The sequence below is a fragment of the Mesocricetus auratus genome, unplaced genomic scaffold (genome assembly GCF_017639785.1).
Source record: "Mesocricetus auratus isolate SY011 unplaced genomic scaffold, BCM_Maur_2.0 Super-Scaffold_100003, whole genome shotgun sequence".
In the NCBI taxonomy this organism is placed as follows: domain Eukaryota; kingdom Metazoa; phylum Chordata; class Mammalia; order Rodentia; family Cricetidae; genus Mesocricetus; species Mesocricetus auratus.
Window position 1 is genome coordinate 33,532,997 of NW_024429188.1, and position 23,814 is coordinate 33,556,810.

At 35.7% G+C, this 23,814-nt stretch overlaps 1 protein-coding gene across 8 annotated transcripts in view; it reads left to right on the forward strand.

Annotated features, from left to right (window-relative positions):
- The window catches only part of Dmd (dystrophin), a 2,157,616-nt gene that overhangs the window by 1,601,333 nt on the left and 532,469 nt on the right, over positions 1-23,814 (forward strand). For all 8 annotated transcript variants that reach the window (XM_040744180.1, XM_021232987.2, XM_040744181.1 and 5 more), the window contains one exon: positions 19,561-19,715. In XM_040744180.1, coding sequence (XP_040600114.1) covers positions 19,561-19,715 — 155 coding nt within the window. The remainder of the gene's footprint in view (positions 1-19,560; positions 19,716-23,814) is intronic.

A 23,814-nucleotide genomic window follows, 5' to 3' on the forward strand; every position in this document is an offset into this window, starting at 1 on the left:
CTACCATGTCCCATTGACCAGAACTTTCTCCCCATTAATTTAAGGGAGAGTAAGTGGGATTAATAAACCTTTAGCCAATCTTCATCATAGCCTCTTTGTTAAAGGATATAAACTGCTATGAATATAAGATCTTCACATATACCCAGAATTACATAAGGCCACATAGATTTTAAGGCTAATCATTACTCTGTTATTGGTAATTTCCTGGCACAGTGGCATAAGTAATTTCTAATAATGATTTTCTTAATTTTTGGCCTGACTATTTGAAATGCAATCCACATGGTTAATCTTGAATGATCTGTTCTCTTTTTAATATTCTTTCAAATATTACATTCTGACTGCAGTATCCCCTCCCTAATCTCCTCCCAGTGGCCCCCTCTTACCCCCAGATCTATTTCCCTTCAAAAAAGGGTTCACCATTTCTCTTCAGAAAAGAGCAGGCCTACCAGAGAAATCAACCAAGCATGGCATATAACGTTGCAATAAGACTAGGCACCTCCACCCATGGTAATGCTGGATGAGGCAACCCAGTAGGAAGATAAGGGCCTCAAATATAGGCAAACCTCCCTCTGTAAGCTGTCTCCCAAGAACACCATGCTACATGAACCTATGCAGAGGACCTAGGTCAGACACAATCAGGCTCCCTGATCCAGTTCAATCTCTGTGAGCCCTCATAATCCCTGGTTATTTAATAGTGTGGGACATTTTCTTGTGGTGTCCTTGACGTCTTCATTCTCTGCTGGGTTATGCAAGTTCTGCCTAGTATTTGGCTGTGGATCTCTGCATCTGTTCCCATCAGCTGATGTATGAAGCCTCTGTGATGATTGTGCTAGGCTCTGATATAGTCTCCTGGAAGTTAGTACACTATGAATTTCACAGATCATAAACAAAAGGTGTTAATGGATACAAAATTTTCAAAAAGATGATTTGAGATAGATGTAAAAAAAGGAAAATGAGAGATAAGCAATGCTATATTTGAATAAAGAGTATTCTAAAGGTTGGCAAATGAAAAATGTTATCCTGAGAGAATCATAAGGGGTGTCAAGAATTATTAGGGTATAGTAAGTAGCTGTTAGTAGAGTACATGGCTTCATATAAGAGAATAAAATAAAAAGAAATATGGAAGAAGAAAACAAAGCAGTCTAATCAAAAAAGTTGTATTCAAACATCTAAAACAAGTATTTTTTAAAATGGCTTTGAATAGTCTTGAGTATTTCATAAAAATGACTTGACCATTATCTATATAGAAATCATAGGAATTTTTATCTATGTTTATAAACTTAATGAAAGTCAAGGCTGTTCCAATACATGTTAAGATCATAAGGCAGATGATAAAGATAGCCAAACTTTAAAGTTCCCACCCACCTCCTCTCCTGGATAGTAAGCATGAATACTAAAATAATCCTATTGCTGATACTAAAGTTGAATGTTTGTTGTATGCTGAAGATGGTGCTGGTCATTTACATGCATTGTTTTATTTTGTTCTCTCAGCCATTACTTACAAGAAATGCTCTTTTGAAATTGTATACAGAAAATTTGATAGGAATAGGGATATGAGAAAGGGGATTTATAGCAATTATTCTCATAGATAACCTCACAGATTTTCTCTTCTACCTATTATCTGTGAGGATTAAATAAATCAATAAAACATCATGAAAGAGACAAGAGCAATTATCAATTAACAAATAAGATTATATCATAAATCTGCCAATTGGCTGAAAAGTAATTAAATAGTGTAACATGGCAACCTTTTTACAGTATTTTATTCTTTGAAAAACAACATAATTGCAAATCATATTCCATTATTTCTAATTCTTTGCAAATTTGGGGAACAAAGAATAGAGATATCTGCTTTTCGTGGCCAAATGTCTTCTCACTAAGTGAGTAATGTTGACAAGTTTATCACTTACAATTTTCTTTTAAGAAAAAATGTTTGGATATAGATACTAAAAGACACTGGATAATCTTACCTGCATTTCCCTATTCAAAAATTATTGCTACATTTGTGTGCCTATGGTTGTCAAGGAAACCTCCTAATCTTGAAAAACCCTCATCAGAGTTGGGGAACTGTCAGCTTCCCTTGCTCCCACATACCTGATGGTAACCCAATCGACTCTTAGTAAATAACAGTGAATGGTTTCAAATGCTAACACAAACTCTGTGATCTTTTTAATATTTTATATCAATCACCATACTTGAATTCTACTGATCTGGATCCTGAGTAATCTGGATATGTTAATGATTCTTAGTCTTAAATCCTCATCTCAAATCTCTTCTAGCTATTATCTACATGCATTTTAATTTTTCTAATAATGCCTATATTTTTAAATTTTTGAATTTTCAGTTTAGTGTAATTGCATGATTTTCATCATTTTATAACTTTTAGTCATTACCATTTTAATTCTTCATAACTTTTCATTAAGTTAACTCTTTATGGTTTGATATTTTGAAACTCTCTGCATCTTGCTTAGAAAAATAAATGGGAAGCAATTTTAGAAATATTAGCACATTCACATACTAGAAACCGCTTATGAGATTGCATCTGGTAAAGCCCATCTTAAAAATGTGGTCAGGGACCCTTCCCCCTCCATCTTCGGGGCCGCTCCCGGCTTCCAGAAGAGCCGCCCACACAGGAAAGAGATCAGCCCCTCCAAGACCCCCAACCCAGCGAGCCCAGCTTCAAGAAAGACATCAGCCCCTCCAAGATCCAACCCCAGGGAGTCCAGCTTCAGGAAAGAGATCAGCCCCTCCAAGACCCCAACCCCAGCGAGTCCAGCTTCAGCATCCCCAGCATCAGCTGCAGTAAGGAAGGAGACCAGTGGAGACAGAAAGACCCCACCAGCACCCACTGGAAGAAGAGATGGGAAGAAGACAGAATAAGAGATCACTCAGCAATAGAAACACCAACATGACCCCACCAGAATCCAGGGATACAACACCAGCAAGACCCGAAAAGCACTACATAGATGAAGAAGAGGAGACAGACCTTAAAAATTATTTCATGAAGATGATGGAGACCCTCAAAGAAGAAACAAGGAAATCCCTTAAAGAAATAGAAGAAAAAACAAACAAAAAATCCATGAAATGGGGGAAAAATTTCAAGAAATAAACAAATCTCCCGAAGAATCTAAAGAGCACCAAGAAAAAACAACCAAGAAAATTAAGGAAACAGCTCAAACAGTTGAAGGATTGAAAGCTGAAATAGAAACGATAAAGAAAACACAGAATGAAGGGATGCTGGAAATAGAAAAGCTCGGTAAACGGTCTGGAACTACAGATGCAAGTATCACCAATAGAATACAAGAGATAGAAGAGAGAATCTCAGGTGTTGAAGACTCATTAGAGGATATAGAGTCATCAACCAAAGAAAATCTCAAAACCAACAAATCCTTAACACAAAATATCCAGGAAATATGGGACACCGTGAAGAAGCCAAACCTGAGAATAATAGGTATAGAAGAAGGTGAAGAACTTCAACTTAAAGGTACAGAAAACATATTCAACAAAATCATAGAAGAAAACTTCCCTAACATAAAGAAAGATATGCCTATGAAAGTACAAGAATCTTACAGAACACCAAATAGGCTTGACCAGAACAAGAAGTCACCTCGCCATATAATAATCAAAACATCAAACCTACAGAGTAAAGAGAAAATATTAAGAGCAGCTAAAGAAAAAGGCCAAGTAACATACAAAGGCAGACCTATCCGAATTACACCTGACTTCTCAATGGAAACGATGAAAGCCAGAAGATCCTGGACAGATGTCCTACAAACGCTAAGGGAACAAGGATGCCAGCCCAGACTACTATATCCAGCAAAGCTCTCAATTACCATAGATGGAGAAAACAAAATATTCCATGACAAAGCCAGATTTAAACAATAATTATCCATGAATCCAGCTCTACAGAAAATGCTAGAAGGAAAACCTAGAGCCAAGGAAGATAACTACATTCACAAAGACACAGGCAATATATAATCATACTTTACAAAACACCAAAAGAAAAAGGGAGGAGAAACTACACAAAATAACTTCACTAACAATAAATCAAGCGCAAACAAGGATCACCAATCAATGGTCATTAATATCCCTCAATGTCAACGGCCTCAACTTGCCTATAAAAAGACACAGACTAGCAGAATGGATACGAAGACAGAACCCTTCCTTCTGCTGCATACAAGAAACACATCTCAACACCAAAGACAGACGTTATCTCTGAGTAAAGGGCTCTGAAAAGATCTTCCAATCAAACGGCCCCAAGAAACAAGCGGGCGTAGCAATCCTAATATCTAACAAATTAGACTTCAAATTAAAATCAATCAAAAGAGATGAAGAAGGGCACTTCATATTCATCAAAGGAAAAATACATCAAGACGAAGTCTCGATTTTAAACATCTACGCCCCAAATACAAAGGCACCTACATTCGTGAAAGAAACATTACTAAAGCTCAAAATGCACATAAAATCTCACACACTAATAGTAGGAGACTTCAACACTCCGCTCTCACCGCTAGACAGGACCTCCAGACAGAAACTTAACAAAGAAACAAAAGAATTAATAGAAGTTATGACCCAACTGGGTTTAACAGACATCTATAGAACACTCCACCCAAATACAAAGGGATATACCTTCTTCTCGGCACCACATGGAACCTTCTCTAAAATTGACCACATAATAGGAAACATAGCAAATCTCCACAGATACAAAAAAATTGGAATAACCCCCTGCATCTTATCAGACCACCATGCATTAACATTAGAATTCAACAATAACACAAATTGCAGAACCCCTACAAACTAATGGAGATTGAACAATGCACAATTGCACCATCCCTGGGTAAAGGAACAAATAAAAAAGAAATTAAAGACTTCCTCGATTTCGATGAGAATGAAGACACAACATACACAAACTTATGGGACACTTTGAAAGCAGTGCTGAGAGGAAAGTTTATAGCACTAAGTGCCCACATGAAAAAACTGGAGAAGAGTCATACTAGAGAGTTAATAGCACAGCTGAATGTTCTAGAACAAAAAGAAGCAAACTCCCCCAGGAGGAGCAGACGCCAGGAAATAATCAAATTGAGGGCTGAAATCAATCAAGTAGAAACCAGGAAAACACTGAGAAGAATCAATGAAACAAAGAGTTGGTTCTTCGAGAAAATCAACAAAATAGACAAACCTCTGTCCAAACTAACCAAAAGACAGAGAGAGAACATGGTAATTAACAAAATCAGGGATGAAAAAGGGGACATAACAACGGACTATGAAGAAATCAAGAGAATCATCAGGGCATACTTTGAAAATCTGTACTCCACAAAATTTGAAAATTTAAAGGAAATGGACAATTTCCTGGATAGATATCACTTGCCAAAACTAAATCAAGAACAGATAAATAATCTAAACAGACCTATAACCCCTAATGAAATAGAAGCAGTCATCAAAAGTCTCCCAAACAAAAAAAGCCCAGGCCCAGATGGCTTCAGTGCAGAATTCTACCAGAAATTCAAAGAAGAGCTCATTCCAATACTCGTCAAAGTATTCCACACAATAGAAGCAGGAGGCTCACTGCCAAACTCTTTCTACGAGGCTACAATTACCTTGATACCCAAGCCACACAAAGACACAACTAAGAAAGAGAACTATAGACCAATTTCCCTCATGAACATTGATGCAAAAATACTCAATAAAATACTTGCAAACCGGATTCAAGAACACATCAGAAAAATCATCCACCATGATCAAGTAGGCTTCATTCCAGGAATGCAGGGATGGTTCAACATTAGAAAATCTATCAATGTAATCCACCATATTAACAATCTGCGAAAGAAAAACCACATGATCATCTCACTAGATGCTGAAAAAGCCTCTGACAAAATCCAGCACCCCTTCATGATAAAGGTCCTAGAGAGATCAGGGATAACACGAACGTACCTGAATATAATAAAAGCAATATACAGTAAACCAACAGCTAACATCAAACTAAATGGAGAGAAACCCAAAGCAATTCCTCTAACATCAGGAACTAGACAAGGCTGTCCACTCTCTCCATATCTCTTCAATATTGTACTTGAAGTTCTAGCTACAGCAATAAGACAACAAAAGGAGATAAAGGGGATACAAATAGGAAAAGAAGAAGTCAAACTTTCACTATTTGCAGATGATATGATAGTTTACATAACTGACCCAAAAAACTCCGCAAGGTTACTCCTAGAGCTGATAAACACCTTCAGCAATGTGGCAGGATTCAAGGTAAACTCAAAAAAATCAGTGGCCCTATTATATACAGAAGATGAAGTGACCGAGAAAGAAATCAGAGAAGCATCACCTTTTACAATAGCCAAAAACAGCATCAAATATCTGGGGATAATGTTAACCAAGGAAGTGAAGGACCTGTATATCAAGAACTTTGTGTCTTTGAAGAAAGAAATCAAAGAAGATACCAGAAAATGGAAAGATCTCCCATGCTCTTGGATTGGTAGGATCAACATAATAAAAATGGCAATCTTGCCAAAAGCAGTCTACAGATTCAATGTAATCCCTATCAAAATTCCATCACAATTCTTCAAGGACCTGGAAAGTACATTAATCAACTTTATATGGAAAAACAAAAGGCCCAGGATAGCCAAAACATCCCTATACAATAGAGGAACATCAGGAGGCATCACCATACCTGACTTCAAGCTCTATTATAGAGCTATAGTCCTGAAAACAGCTTGGTATTGGCACAAAAATAGGCAGGTAGACCAATGGAACCGAATCGAAAGCCCTAATTTTAACCCACACACCTATGAACACCTGATTTTTGACAAAGAAGCTAAAACTGTACAGTGGAAAAAAGAAAGCATCTTCAACAAATGGTGCTGGCATAACTGGGTACTGGTATGCAGAAAACTGCAGATAGATCCATGTTTATCGCCTTGTGCAAAACTTAAGTCCAAATGGATCAAAGATCTCAACATAAATCCAGCCACACTGAAACTTTTAGAAGAGAAAGTGGGAGATACTCTTCAACGAGTTGGTACAGGAGACCACTTCCTAAACATAACACCAGTGGCACAGACACTGAGATCGACAATCAACAAATGGGACCTCATGAAACTAAAAAGCTTCTGTAAGGCAAAGGACACAGTCAACAAGACAGAAAGACAGTCCACAGAATGGGAAAAGATATTCACCCACCCCACATCTGACAGAGGGCTAATCTCCAAAATTTACAAAGAACTCAAGAAGCAAGTCTCCAAAGGATCCAATTAAAAGGTGGGGTACAGAACAAAACAGAATTCTCAATAGAGGAGGCTAAAATGGCCAAGAGACACTTAAGAAAGTGCTCAACATCCTTAGCCATCAGGGAAATGCAAATCAAAACAACTCTGAGATACCATCTTACTCCTGTCAGAATGGCTAGAATCAAAAACACCGAAGACAATTTATGCTGGAGAGGATGTGGAGAGAGAGGAACACTCCTCCACTGCTGGTGGGAATGCCGACTCATACAGCCTCTTTGGAAATCAGTATGGAGATTCCTCAGGAAAATGGGAATTAATCTACCACTAGACCCAGCAATTCCACTCTTAGGCATTTATCCAAATGAGGCAGGTTCATACAACAAGGGCATCTGCTCCACTATGTTCATAGCAGCATTGTTTGTAATAGCCAGAACCTGGAAGCAACCTAGATGCCCCTCAACTGAAGAGTGGATAGAGAAAATGTGGTACATTTACACAATGGAGTATTACTCAGCAGAAAAAAAACAATGGAATCTTGAAATTCGCAGGGAAATGGATAGCACTGGAAGAAGCCATCCTGAGTGAGGTAACCCAGTTGCAAAAAGACAAACATGGTATGTACTCACTCATATATGGATTTTAGATATGGATCAGGATAGTGCCAGTCTGCACTTCCACAGATAGAGAGTCTGGGAAACAGGAAAGAACCTAAAAGATATGCATATATGCATAGTACCCAAGAGAAGAGGATTGAGACAAGATCCTCTGAATGGATGGGGAACACGGCGAGGGAAGGGGGGGAGTGGGACCTGGGAAGAATAGAGGGGGTAAAGAGGAAGGGAGTTGGTCATGGGGGAACAGGAAGTTGAGGGGGTGGGGGTAGAATAGGGGGAAGAGGGAATCATAGGATCGAAGACAGATCAGGCACCAGAGTGACCTCGAGTGATCTAAAGGTATAACATCAATTGTCAAGCTAAGCAATAGTGGAAGGACCACCTCGAATGCCCATTCCTGATAATGAACTTGATGTCTATAACCATCCGGGAGCCTTCATCCTGTGACTGATGGAAGCAGAGGCAAACACACAACTAATCACTGAACTGAACCCAAGGAACCCAGTGCCAGAGAGGAGTGATGAGCAAATTGGTAAAGAATGGGCTGGCAAAACCAGCAGAGACAGCTGATCTGAACAGGGGAGTGCTCTTGGACCCCAGACCGACAGTGGGGAGGCCAGCATGGGACTGATCTGGACCCCCCCAAATGTGAGTGTCAGTGAGAAGGCCTGGGCAACCTATGGGGCCCTGAGCTGTGGATCAGTGTCTATCCCTGGTATACAAACTGTCTTCATGTGCCTATAGCACAAAGAGAGATGCTCTCTCAGCCTGGACTCTTAGGGGAGTGCCTTGACCCTACCAAGAGTAAAATGACAGACTCTAGATATCCCCTATGTGGAAGGATTAGGCAATAGGGTGGGAGGGAGGGGGGGAAGGGGAGTGCGGGAAGAGGGGAGGGAGAGGGAACTGGGATTGACATGTAAAACAAGCTATTTAAAATTAAAATAAAAAATGATAAAAAAAATGTGGTCAGGATAGAAAGAGACAGCAGTAGGATAATACTGGTTGGGCAGCAAAACAGATTTCAAGCTGTCTATTCTATGATTTACTAATCATGAAAAACTATCCATAATCTATTTGTACTTTCTCTCATTGTTGCATAAACAAAGATGTGCGTTTGGAATGCAGATCATTTTATTAACCACATATCTTCATTTAATCCTTTTGAAGCTGGTAAAAAATGCTCTTTTAAGAGAGACAGATGTTATAGGGAAAAAACCTACAAGATTCCACACTAATCAAAATCCCTGACAGTAAGTCATAACAGAGTACTATTAGTGGTGATGCCATTTAGAAATTTCAAAATAAGTTAAAAAAAGTATGCCATTGGCACCTGAAACTGACAACAATGATCATCCGAGGATATACATCATTTGGTACCATCTTGACTGAGTTCACTGCCTGTTCACAGGCTAAGATTGATCCAAACTTGGCAAGAAGTTCTTTGGAAAAAATTATTTCTTGATCATTTTGAATTTTCTTTTCTGGTGCAAGAGAGATATGGCCAGTCTCATAGTTTTCATTTATTTTTCTTCTTTCAGCCTTTGAAAGAGAAATTCCTTTTTTTGTCTGCTCTGTGATTGCTTCTGTGTCAAATTCAGCATAAAAGCTTCTCAAACATGATGACATTAGCCGCTTTGTGCTTGGCTGAACTAGGAGTACATGAATTCAATAGAGAAGTGAAATCTTGTTTGAGCCTAGCTGATTTAGCTATTTAATACTTGAAACTATTTCTAGTGAGGAATCTAATAATTTTAAAATTATTAAATAAACATTGCCAAGACTGAAAAAATATGTTTTAAATATATCAATTACTGGACCACAGATACAATGTAATTATAATTAATTTTCAAAATTAAGCCCCTCCATAAAGAAGCTATACTGGCTACTTGTGGATCACAAATTATTTTAGTAGGTAAAAAGAAATCAAGAATCTTCTTGGATAAACATGAAGGGTACAATTTTATTATATGTGGAGGAATTAAAACTTATATACCATACAGTATCCTGTCTGCATTACAGATATGTATAATGTTACAAATAGAATTATTTTATGTATGTTAAGCATACACATTTTTGATAATATTATATATATATATATATTGGAGTTACACAAAGTTATTTCTGCAAATTGACTGAAACTAGTAGTTTGAAGATTTGTTTTCTAATCTAATAATGAAAAACCTTGTCTGAAATCTTGTTTTCAGAACCTACCATTTGGTCCTACATTTTAATATCCACCTTTATTCACTATATAAAGCTGCTACATGAATAAGAAGAATGAATATACTAATAGCACTTTTCCTCTTGAAGCACTGGGAAGCTGCTGAACTTCAAACATATGAACTATACCTTATATCAAAGATAAAACATACGTAGTAAAAGGATACTTTCTCCTGATACTCATACGCATATTTTAGGCAGAGATACCATGTCTTGCATTCCTTTATGCTCTGACCACACCTTTATTTCACCTAGGTTTCGGTTCATAGCTTAATTTCTTCAATATTTGTAAATAAGTGGTGATGACTCTAGAAATCCACTCATCAACAAAAACAAATTCTGGCAATAAGTTTTAAAATACTCTTTGCTGAAACCAGGACATTAATCAGAGATTATAATATCTGAAGTATTATACTTCCACAAAAACATCAAGATTTGAGATTTTTAAAATTTCCTTTCATTTTCTTCCGGCTCCACAGTAGTCTTGAAGATCAGTGGCCTTGGAGCCAGTGGTAGCTATGAACACTATCAGTCTCCTAGCCACCAAGATTGGCAGGATTGGTATTCCTCAGAAAGCCACATTTTATTCCAAGAGTCTTGGCACTATTTGAGCTGTCTTGCATCTCCCTGGGAAAAATAAATTAAAAACAAGTCTATGTACACAATCTAGTCTTTATTTGATTTGACTTATAGCTAAGTCCCCAGGAAAAGGCATACATTATGGTTCATTGTACATACAATTCATGACCAGTTATTTAGCAAGGCATCTTACACTGGCAGTGATACTCACTGGGAAGATTTTGAGAAAAACTTTAAATGGGCATCTCAGGATTGAGTTGCTGTGACATCTTTGTGTAGAAGGTAGATATGTAAAATAAATATAAAAATTATAAACAAGAAACAAATGGAAATGCTGGATTTGCAGTCACAAAAGACATAAGGAAAAAACAGCCATGACAAATAGATATAATTCAGCCTGAGAAAACGGAAAATATTCTGAAAATACATAAAGCAAAAACTGACAAAATGAAGTAATAGTTCAACAAAGTATAGCTGGCTCTTTCTCATTTTTAACAACAAATTGAATATCTGGGAAGAAAATAAGGAAAGACACTTGAAAAACCATTAAAATTTTACAAAGTGTAGTAGCCATCTCTATAATGTTCTACACAATAAAAGCAGAATACACACTCTCAATTGACTACAAATCCTTTTCAAGATAGTATACATTCAAACAGCTTAAAATTCTATAATGTACGTTTTCTGGAGACTATGGAATAAGGTTAAAACTAAATATCTAGTATACATTGAAAACATTATAAGTTTAACCCAAAATATAATGCATGCTAGTGTAAGAACTGGGCCAGAGAATAAATCAAATGTAAATTAAAACAACCTTGAAACAAATGAAAATAAAAACACGAAATACTTGGGCTTCTGAAGATATTGTGTCATATTATATATTGTTGTGAGGAAAAAAGAAGAAAAACCTCGAACCAATAGCCGAGGTTTCTATCATTGAAAACTACACAAAGAAGAAAATACTATTATTACCAGAAATAATAGATGCTATAGTGAAAATAATGAAAGAAAGAAAATAAATTCAATACAGAAAGATTTAGAACTATGTTTATGTATAACAGAACTCTTTTTTGCTAAATATAATTTTAAAAACAGAAGGAAGGCTTAAATAACTAATCTTAGGAATTAAAGGGCATATTGCTCTGAATCGTATACAAATAAAATTGAATATAGAGAATGTTATGATCAACTGAAGTTATAATACAATTAACCTGTAATAAGTAAATGGAATGATAGGGCTTTCTTTCTTTTATTCTTGTCTCATACATTTCATCCTGACTTCAGTTTCTGATTTATTCACTCTTCCCAGGCAACCTCACACCTCACCTCTCCCCCAGATCCACTGGTCCTCCAGAAACATCAGGCCTTCCACAACATCAATGAAGTACAAATAAAAAGTTACAATAAAGCTAGGTGCAAACCCTCATAGCATGACTGGATGAGGCACCCCAGTATGAGGTAAAGGATCCCAAGAACAGAGAAAAAGAGTCCAAGATATGCCTGCTTCCACTGTCAGTGCCACAAGAACACCAAGCTACACAACCACAGCATACATGCAGAAGACCCAGATGAGACCCATGCAGGTTCTGTGATTTTTGCTTCAGTCTCTGTGAGCTCCTATGAGCCCTACTTAGTTGATAATGTGGGCCGCTTTCTTGTGATATCCTTGACCCCTTCCTCCTTCTCTGCTGGGTTATTTGATCTCCACCTAATATTTGGGTATACGTCTAAGTATCTGCTGTCATCAGTTTTAAGTCTCCCCACAAGGAAACATGCAGGTCCAGAGGGCGTTACAAGTGAATTCTACCAAGCTTTTAAAGAATAATTAATCTCCATCTTTTACAAAATTTTCCAAAGGTAGAATAGTATTTCCCAAATAAGCAAACACATCACAATAAAAGAGTAAGGTGCTTTATGTATATAGAGTAAAAACATTACCAAAATATTCTCAGTTTTAACACAAAGACATATTAAAAGGATTAACACTAAAACTAGGTGATATTTTATCCCAGGAGTAGGGATATGATATACTTATATACTATATATATATATATATATATATATATATATATACATATGGGGGTAGAAAACCCAATGAAATAAATTCTATCATTTGTAACAACATGAATGAACTTAAGGGACTTACACTAAGTAAAATATGCCAGGTATAGGAAGATGAACATCTTATTATGTCACATGGATTTAGATATGGAATGTAATCACTTCAAACTTACACAAGTGGAGATAAGAGTGGTTATTACAAGAAGCTTAGGTTATGGTAGAAATCATGTCTCAAGTTTTCAGTAAGAATGAATAAATCCTCAAAGTTTATTATATAATGTGCTGATGTGGCTATTAATAAATTATTGTATTCATCTGAATATTTTAAAACCACATTGCAAATGCTCAAAGACAAAAAAAGGAACACTATATGAGATGGCAGATTAAGTTATTTACCATAAAGTAGTAACAATATACATACATACACACATATCACATTATATCCTATAAACATGTATAATTTTCATTTGTTAATTACAGGTAAGCATTTATATTGAGAATAAATTAAAGTTAATTACTTGAAAAAATAACCTATTCCAGGATGAAATGTAAAACTAAACACAAGAACTAAAACTTTAAGGGCAGGAGAGATGACTCAGGACTGAAAATAACTTATTGTGCAATCGAGAGTACTAGAGTTTGGATCCGAGCATCCATGTAACAAGCTGGGTGTTCAATAACTGACTATCAACCTAGTTTATAGGGATCAAGAATAGGGTCATTGAGGCTGACTTCCAGCCTAGTCAAGAAAATTAAGCCAGATTCGATGAGAGACCCTATATCAAATGCATAGATACACAGTGTTAAATTAGGGCACTTATCACCATCTTCTGGCTTGCATATACATATTCAAAATTTCATACCCATATGCATGCACATATACACACACTCACATACACACAACATATGCACATATACAGAAACATAAAACTGTAAGCTTTTTCAAGGAAGTATGTGGGTAAAAATCATTATTAGGCAATATCTTCTTAGATGCAGCACCAAAAGTAAATGTAATCAAAGAAAAGACAAATGAATTACGCTTGATCAAAACTAAAACTTTTGTATTTCAAACAATGCCAATAACTTAAAAGACAATCCACAGGAAAGAAGAAAATATTTTAAATGGTATCTGTGATGAAGACTGTATTCAAGAACATATATAGACTCCAATTACTCAGTATCAAAAAATACAAATGATCCAGTTACAGAAATTGTTTTTTCAGAAAAAATCTCCAAAATATACATACCTAAACAATGATAATATGACTATCACTATTGATGAGAAAATATAAATGAAAAACAATGAAACATCACTTTATACTCATTAGAACAGCTAAAATGTCAGACTGACAAGCACTACCAAGGATGTACAATAAATAGAACCTTTATATATTTGATGAGGATTTCAGGTGATAACTATGTTGAGATGTGGTAGTGTACATCTAAAATCTAAGTGGTTACAACAAAGAGGCAGAAGGATCACTGCAAGTTCAAGGCCAGCCTGGTCTACAGTTCCATGACAGCCAGATATATATAAGGAGATCCTTTCTCAAATAAACAAAGAAATGAATGAACAAATAGGTGAAATAAACTGTGAAAACAATGGAAAAATATTCTGTAGTTTACAACTATATAAATATTAGCACTCTATTGCTAAATATATACTCAAAAGGAATAAAAATAGAAAAATTGTACAGAATTCCATGGTAATATTAATCATACCAGAAAGCATAATCAACCCATCTGTCCATCAGCAAATGAATATATAAACAAAATGTGGAACACCTAAAAATGAAAAATTACTAAATGATAAAAGTTCATCATGATGCTAATACTAAAGCATAAATAAATTTCAAAGCCATTGTGCTAATTGACATAACCCAGTAAAAAATAACATTTACCATTTTCTCTGTCTGTTCATATGTAATACAAGTAACAACTGGGGATAAAGAAATGGACAGCGGAAAGTTGCTATTACCAGTATGAGATTTTATTTTGTAAAGAAGAGACTGTTTCAATAATTGGATTGTAGGAATGGTTACACATCGATGGTACTGAAGGAAAAACACTAAAGTATACAATTTCTATATGTCTATTTAACAGGTGGATAATGTAATGGTAGATCTGATTTAAAATTATATCAGCACATCATGAAGACTACAGATATTTGTTTTCTAGATTTGTAAAGTATAGATACATAATCACATGACAAAGAGACTTGTGAATGTTCACTCCCATAGTAGACTCATGGGATTTGAAAAGTTACCTAGAAATCCGGGTATGGTGGTACAAGAAAATGCTACTATCTGGGGATTTCTGATGTTATTTTTGAGGTAGATTCTACTGGACCACTTCTACACCCTCTCAACGAGACTTCCCTTAGAAGCCTGGGGTATCTGGATGATTTGTTAATTACAACACTGCTTAAGCCTTTTAATAAAGTCAGCAAATTAAAGCCAGAGCTCAAATAAAGAGAATGCTTTCCAAAATGTCATAATGAAATTAAGGTAATGAAGCACTTGGAGGATTCTCCTCCCTTCTTTTGTATAAAACTTATTTCAAAGAAGCTGCAAGAGAAATGGGGCCTGAAAGTAAGGAGGGGAAAAATAAATTGTGTGCCATTAGTTTAATTATAAAAATTCATTACATGAAGCCATGTAAGACAGAAAATAATGGAACTCTAATGGGTTGGCCGATAACACATTTACTAGCCTGCTCTCAGCTTGTAGTCATTGTTGAAAGGACAAAAAGTAGCAGCACTGGGATGTAGCCCTCAAAGCTGTTGAAAAGATTAATCATTTCCAGTAAGCTGGAAAATGAGGGCCATTTTCTTAAATAGTATCCTGTATGGAATTTTACCTTGTGAAACAGAATTGTTTGGTAATGTCAAAGGTTTAATAGATGAGTCGTAGAGTTAATGGTGAGTGGCTTTACATTTGAAATAGCTTCCTTGCACCTATTTTAACAATTCTATTATAAATCCATAAAGGATTTTATAGGCCATTTTAATTCACACAGGAAAGAGAGGAATTAACTTTACATTCCCGATAAAGATTTATAGAACATTAATTCATATTTGTAGCTAAGTTGTTTAATTTTTAAAGAACCAAAACAAATATATTCTTTTTCCACTTTTTATGAAAATCTTACTGTAATTTACACAATAATTTTCCAATAATTCTGTAATCATTAAGAAAGCTGTTTTATGTTCTTCAAAGTTCAATTACAACAGATATAACTACATTCCTTAATTTATTTATCTGCAAAAAATGTCATTCATATGGATTGAATCCTTAGAGTCCTGATACCTGAACTTGCATGATGTCTTTCACTGCCTTTACCATCTTGAAAAAGTGTCTTAACTTTAATGACTTTTCTATTGTTAAGTGAACAACTGAAAAATTGCAATAGGAAAGAAAAGTTAAAAGCTAAAAGTATATAGATACATAGGTGTGCTACTTCTCTTTGCGGTCTGTATTAGCAAATGGAAGGTTTGGATTTTATTATTTACGTAAAGTTTTTTACACAAAGGAGCATCAAAGCTACTATTTGTCTTATGAAAAATTAACTCGGACTGTTATATGTATATTGGAAGGCCAGTTTGAGTGCAGAAAGTGTGAGTCAAGTGTTATTGCAAAATGTGAGCAAAAGATGATGGGACATAAATTAAGTAGAAGCTTCAGGTATAAGGGAACTTCATGATGTATCTACATTGGAGGTAGATGTAGCCCCTTTCTCCTTCTCTGGTTGAGAATCAGTTTAAAATCAGAAGTAACAGACAATTAAATCAAAAACAAATTTTATAAATAATATTTAATAGACAGGCAAAAGCCACCTTACATTCTATAAGAGAATAGAGAGATTCAAGAAAAGAAAAAAATCCAAGGAAGAGCAGTCCATAGTATCTTCTGCTGCAAATCAATTAAAAGAGCTTCTGACTTCCCAGAAATACAAACCATTGGTAATAAAGCCAGATAATTACTTTCCACCAAAGTTTCAGTAACAAACAACCTTGAAATGGAAATATCCTACAAATGTAGGTATGCACTGCCTGTTCATGAGGTTACAACTTGAGAAGGGCTTCAGATTATTGTGGTAGCCCAGCTAAACATGTCATTTGAATATCCCCTCCTTCAGATAAGTAAACTGGCTGAGAGCAAATCAGTCTTATGGTGAAGGGGAAGTATGTACAATGAAAACAGACTCTAAGTCTCTGTTCCTCCTATTATCTTCTCATTAGAATTAGACAGAGCAGGTTACATGGACAAGACAGTTGTTAAGGCAAGGAGCTAAACTCAGCATTTTGTAGGAGAAAAATCAGAGTAAGATATCAGAGGATGAGGTTGCAGGCATAGATAAATAAATTAGGACAGGGCCAGTAAGATGGCTCAGCAGACAAAAGTGCTTATCACCAAGCTTGATAAAACAGTTCAATCCACAGGACCTGCCCAGGTGGAAAGAAACCTCTGACCTCAACATGCATACCATGGTGCACTGTACATACAGAGCACACAGAAAGACAGACAGATAGATAGATGCAACTTTAACAGATGAATTTAGGACAATAATCAGTTTTGTTGAAGTGATGTCTGTCAGAACAGTTTTGTTAGAATAGTGAATGCAGAATGGTTATGAATTGTTAAGATTGAAAAGAAGCCAATGAGTAATTTCTAAAGAGTATAACTAAAAAAATAAAAGACAATAATCTACTTCAGAATCTGCTGTTAAAGATGAGATAGTCCAAAGTCCGTGTGTATACTTGGGAATAAAAATAAAATAAAATAATAAAAATTAATACTCAAAATTCTTGAGGATTTTCAATATGGTTAAACATAACAAAAAATGGAAAGACAATTTTTATCCTAGAAATTTTCTAGAAAAGAGAAACACTCATGGCATCATTTCCCATTCACACATCTTATGCTTAGTACGGGAATCTGCAAAGCAGAAATAGGAGCTATTTCTTGGTTATCAATTTATTGATTCTTTTTTTCCAAAACAGGGTTTCTCTATATTGCTTTGGAGGTTGTCTTGGTACTCACCCTGTAGACCAGGCTGGCTTCAAACTCACAGAGATCTGCCTGCTTCTGCCTCCCAAGTGCTAGGATTAAAAGTGTGTGCTATCACTGCCAGGCAATTTATCAATTCTTGATAAAAGTACTGAAGAAAGACTGACATTTCACAAGACTAGATTTCAATTGTTTTGTGGTACCAACAACCATGTTCTGTACCAAAAGAAATTCTCTCTCTCTCTCTCTCTCTCTCTCTCTCTCTCTCTCTCTCTCTCTCTCTCTCTCTCTCTCTCTCTCCTGCCTTCACAGCACTTTAGTATTTTAGTAATAGTGTGATCAGCTGAAACTATTTGCTGTATTCAGTAAGAGGTACTATTTAGTTGATTCCAAAATATAATATTCTGTCTAAGTGAGAAATGGTGGAGTATATAAAAAACTCTAACTTTGTGAGGGATAGAATTCCAGTCAAATGTGTTGAATTATACCAAAATACCAAGCTTTTATTTTGTGCCTATAAACATCATACAAAGACAAAACAAAAAAATAAATAAAAATGTTTCTTCCTATAATTGCTATTTCTTCTGTTCATACTGAGTTTTAAAAATTGTACTTTGTCTTGCCATAAGAAAATTATGGTTGTCTTTGTTGTTTGCTTTGATAATGGGAATTGAACACAGGCCTCGTGCAAGTACTCTACCACTAAGCTACACCCTCAGACCAAACATGTTCTCTTTACCATGTTTATTATGCACATTTTTTATTATTTTCTAGTATCTCTCAGCAAATATTAAAATTACTCTTTTGGTGAAAATTTTTAATCTTGCAATATACTTATAATTTTAATATATTATAAAAACTAAAGTATAAGTGCTGTTATGGGGTGACTTGGTATCTATTGTCAAATTGTCATAATATTTTGTTTCCAAAAATACAATGTAAGAAGTATACTTGTCTTCCCTAATATTAACTTTTGTTTACTATCATCAAATTGTACATTCTTGATTTAATGCATTTATTATATTACTTGGAAGTTTTCTCTTTTATAATATGATTTTATTTATTCTCTTCATTTAGTTGCCTGTTCATATTTCTCTAATTGTATACTAATATGTTAACTCTCCACACTGTATTAAATGTAAATGCTGTCTCAATATGTAGATCTTAGCTACAAGTAGAAATGTTGGCTTGATATACATCCACATGTACATTACCTTGGTTGACTTCTTTCCAGTGAAGAAATTACTAGTTTTATTACTCTCAATTGTCAAAAACAAATGAAAACACAAGTTATTTTTTTAGAGTTTTATATCTTGCCTTGTATTTGAATACTAAAATACAGTATCTTTAAAGTACTAAAATCCTTCAGAAACTGTGGGGTAATAGCACTCATTTTATTCAGCATTTTCTGTTATGCAGAGTTTGTTAAATGCCAGTAGATGGCACTAATTACATAAACAATTCAACAAGTTAATGAAGAGAGGAAATGCATTTTTTTTCTATTTAGATTTTGTTATGTCACATTCTAAACAATTATAAATGAGTCTCTTATATTCCCTCTTCTGATAAAAAATTGAGTTATTTTATTCTGAATTTATTAGAACTAAACTGAAGTACCTGAAATGAGTTAATGCTTAAGATCCTGTATTTGAAATTTTTTCATGAAAAGAGTGTTAATTCACAACATCATGAATGATTGACTCATGTGATAGGTTCAAAACAATTGTGCAGACATGCTGTGACCTGAATAATCAGTAACTGTTTATGAAATATTTTAAGATATCCCACTAGGAACCTTCCTAGATAAATAGTAACAATAATTTTATTTCCTATGCACACTTATAGCTGTTGGCCAAAGACCTCCGCCAGTGGCAAATAAATGTAGATGTGGTAAATGATTTGGCACTGAAGCTTCTTCGGGACTATTCTGCAGATGATACCAGAAAAGTACACATGATAACAGAGACTATCAATGCTTCTTGGGGAAACATTCATAAAAGGTAAGAACTACTTTATATCTCAAACTATTTGTTAGCAGTAATGAAAGGGCAGTGACCCTGGATGAACCACACCATCCTGTTAAACAACAGCTTGGGAAAATACAAGACAACAAATGCTTATTCAACTGAAAAGCTTGGCTTGGTGTCCTGTTTTAATGAGAAAGAGACTGGAAATTGGTGAAGTGAAATGATTTGCTCCCAATAACAAAGACAATGAATGAACTAAGCAATTAACCAAAAAAGAATTCTAGTGCTTACAAAGCAGAGAGAGAACAACAGTGGAAGGGGCCAGGGACAAAATACTTCTTAAGGTCATATGTTGAGTGAGCTATTTTCCCCACTTAGGGCCAAGTTTTGAATGTTTTCTACCTCCTTCCTCTAATGCCAACAAATTTTGCACCAATGAGTGGTTGATCCGTTGATGAAATAAGAGCCTCTGTAACCTTATTAGCACACATTGGCTGGATTCACCAGCTACCAATCAAGACTTAATACACAAAGCATAAGAAAAATTAACAGCTCTTAGAGATACTACCTCTTCACATTAGGTCCCATATTCTTATTAATTATTTTAATTCCCTTGTGCTTTTCTTTTTGTGATGTGTGCACTGTATTTTTCTACAATATTTTATTGTTTATTAATAAATTTTCTCAATATATGTTTTTATTTAAATTAGAAATGTGAATGTTTCACATGTCAGTCCCAGCTCCCTCTTCCACCCCTCCTTCCTTGTCCCTCCACCAGTCCCCAAGCCCACCACCCAATCCCCACATCACTCCTCAGGGAGGGTAAGTCCCTCCTTGGGGGGATCTCTAAAGTCTGTCATTTCATCTTGGGCATGACCTAGGCCCTTCCCCATGTGTCCAGGCTGAGAGAACATCCCTCTATTTGAAATGGGCTCCCAAAGATCATTCATAAACCATGATAAACACTGATCTACTACCCAAGGCCACAGTGATTTCTGTGGCCTCCTCCCTGGCACTACATTCATGGAGTCTGGATCAGTCCCCTGTTGGCCTCTCAGGCATCAGTCTGGGATTCAAGAGCTCCCCCTTATCTGGTCACGTGTCTTTGTGGGTTTCATCATCATGGTCTTGACACCTTTGCTCATCACTCTTCCATCTCTGTCACTAGGTTCCAGGAGTTCAGTTCAGTGTTTAACTCTGGGTATCCATTTCTGCTTCTATCAGTTCCTGGATAAAGGTTCTAGGATGGCATACAGGATAGTCATCAACCCTATCATCAAGGAGGTGCTATTAGTGTAGTCTTTCCACTATTGTTTAGTTTGCCAGTTGGTGTTATCCTTGTAGATCTCTGGAAATCTCACTAGTGTCAGCTCTCTCCTCAAGCCTGTAATGACTCGATCTATTATGGTATCTCTCATCCTGCTCTCCTCTATTCTTACCTCGACTCTTGGCACTTATTCTGATTATTAATAAAACATGAAACTCATGATTAATTATTTTGCATGACTCACAAATTATTCTAAAGATCATCAGGGCTAAGATTGTCTCATCCTAAAGCAGTTGTATAATAAGGATTGGTAAATATTTGTAAAATCAGGATTCTGTCTGCATGAAATTTTACCTTGAGTGTACTGTTATAGATTGATTATTATTGGACTCTTACCTTTAATTGTGCATGAAAACAAAGGCAAAAATAGTACCTGTATGAGTAGCAGGATAACAAGTAATAGTCAATCCCATGAATTACTAGAAAAGTAATTTAGACAAATTTCACTTGGAGAGAAATCATAGCATGGAGGGAAAAATAAAGTAAGTTTTAAACTATGAAGCAAAAGTCTTAGGGCTAATGAGCTATTTATATGCAATCCTGAACTAGGGATGGAAAGTGAAAATTCTTGGGGAGCTTGATTTAAGCTGGTGACCATAGAACTAGAACACTGAATTGCAGAAAGAAGGTTCTATATAAAGTTGAGAAGTTACACTGCAGCCCTATCAAAAGGCCCCAGTGAAGAAAGAACAGGTTTTATTAGGGGACCAATATTTGTGGAAAACTTTGGTCTAGTTCATATCTCCTCTCAGGACAAGGTCTAGAGTCAGTCTTGTGCAAATGGTGATGTGTTACCTGTTTTGTTAACCAGAACATAGTAGGTTTGGAAAGAAGTATTCAAACAAAACCAATTGGTATTAGAAATTCAGCCATTAGATCTCAGCAGGAAGCACTGACGCTTTTCAAACAGAGAAGCTTCTTATCCCTATGGCAGCTACATCTTGACTCCCTGTGTTTCTCCTACCCAGAGTCCTCCTGGACTCCTAGTCCCACCTATCTTGCTTCCCTATTGGCCAACAGTGCTTTATTGACATATACACAGGACTTCCCCAGCACTCAGGTCTTTCCTCACATTATAAAGTCTTTGTATTCTTTTAGAAAATGGCTTTTGTTTTATGTTAGTTGGTTTCATTCCTTAAAAACTACCAACTTATGAAGAAATAAATTACTTACCCAATGGTTAAAGCAAAATCAAATTTTTATCTCAGTTTATGTTCTCAGCCCATGTATACTGTACAATTTACCAAGCTGCTTTTGACGCAAGCCTTAAGTATCTTCCCTGTTTTTGTCTATAGCTACTTATACTCTTTGTGAAGTGTATCCATCTGTTTTTTCAGTCTGATGATCACTACCTACCACTATTTTCAACTGAAGAATTTTTTTTCAGTTTTTGAACTGTATGCCTTGCTGTTTACTTTCTGTTTTAATTCATCATAGTAATTTAGAATTAAATACATTTAAAACAAAACTCATCTTCTCCCTCTGCCAAGCTCTTTCTCCAAGTGGAGCATTTTCCCCTATGATTCCTAACCATGAACACTGAGCCACAATTCAGTTGTTCATTTTGGGAATCTAAAGTCATTCTTGTGTCTTCCCTCTCTCAATATCATTGTTAAACTTTAGGAAAATTATTTGCTCTCTATATTGCTTTCAACCCCAGTATCCTTTTTCCATATCTTCTCCTCCACTATTACATCTTGTTTAAATTATGAAAATAACCATATCATTCACCTAAATTGTTCCACTTTTAATCCTCCTACTTTCTAACCCACTCTCTACATAGACTTTGGGGGCTTTTCTCAGACTCATTAGATTCTTGTAGTTCACTTGCCTCCCTATTTTAAAGACTTTCTCATTTATTTATTGCTTTTTATATTCTGAAAACAGAATATAAATTCTTGTGCATGCTAGGCAGATACTCTTCCCATAAGCTACACATTCAGCCCATATTCGTTGATTTTTAAGCACAGCCTATCCTGTAAGATTTGGCCTTGCCTTAAAATTCTAGTCTAATTGATTGCTCTGCTTGGCTCCTTCTCCACATGCCCTCACACAATTGATGGTGACCTATTTTCATTTCCTTTTAGCTATGTTTTCTATTCTCTGGTACCTGCTGACTCGTATACTTTCTTTGTTCCTAGTGTGCTTACATTCTGCTCATTATCCAGGCCTTAGTTTAAATGCTAATGGTTTATGAAGTCTTCTATGTCAATAATAAAATTCCATGAAATTTCATTGTTTATCTCATGACACTGTGTTGCGTATCTGCAGGTCTTTGCTTTCTGAGTATGTTGATTCTTTATTGAATATACGTTAGCTGCTGTCCACCATTATATTACAAGTACTTATCTCAATACACAATAACTACTCGTAAAACCTGCTCTGATTGGATAGGGAAATGGAAAAAAAAACATTGGTGAGCCCCCCAGGTTCTAAATGAGAATTCCAAACCCAGAGTCACATAGATGGCCCTCATAAAATTCATTGGATCTCAAAACATATCAAAACAAAAACTGAAGATAGAAAAGGGACTGATAGGGAGGAAAGATGGTTGATAGATAGGATATGCTGGGGAGCCAGAGTAATCAAAACGCATTGTATACATATGTGAAAATATAAACAAATTAAAGAGCAAGTTCTAACTGTTCCCTTGTGACAGTTTCTCAACAATGAAACAAACCATATCTATTGAAATAGTTTTTCAGCTCCAAATCACAGTACATCAATCAGAAGTATATCACATAAAGGTCTACTGGTCTCTTCTAATTAGACTGTCAGAAATGGACAGGTACTTAAATGAATTCA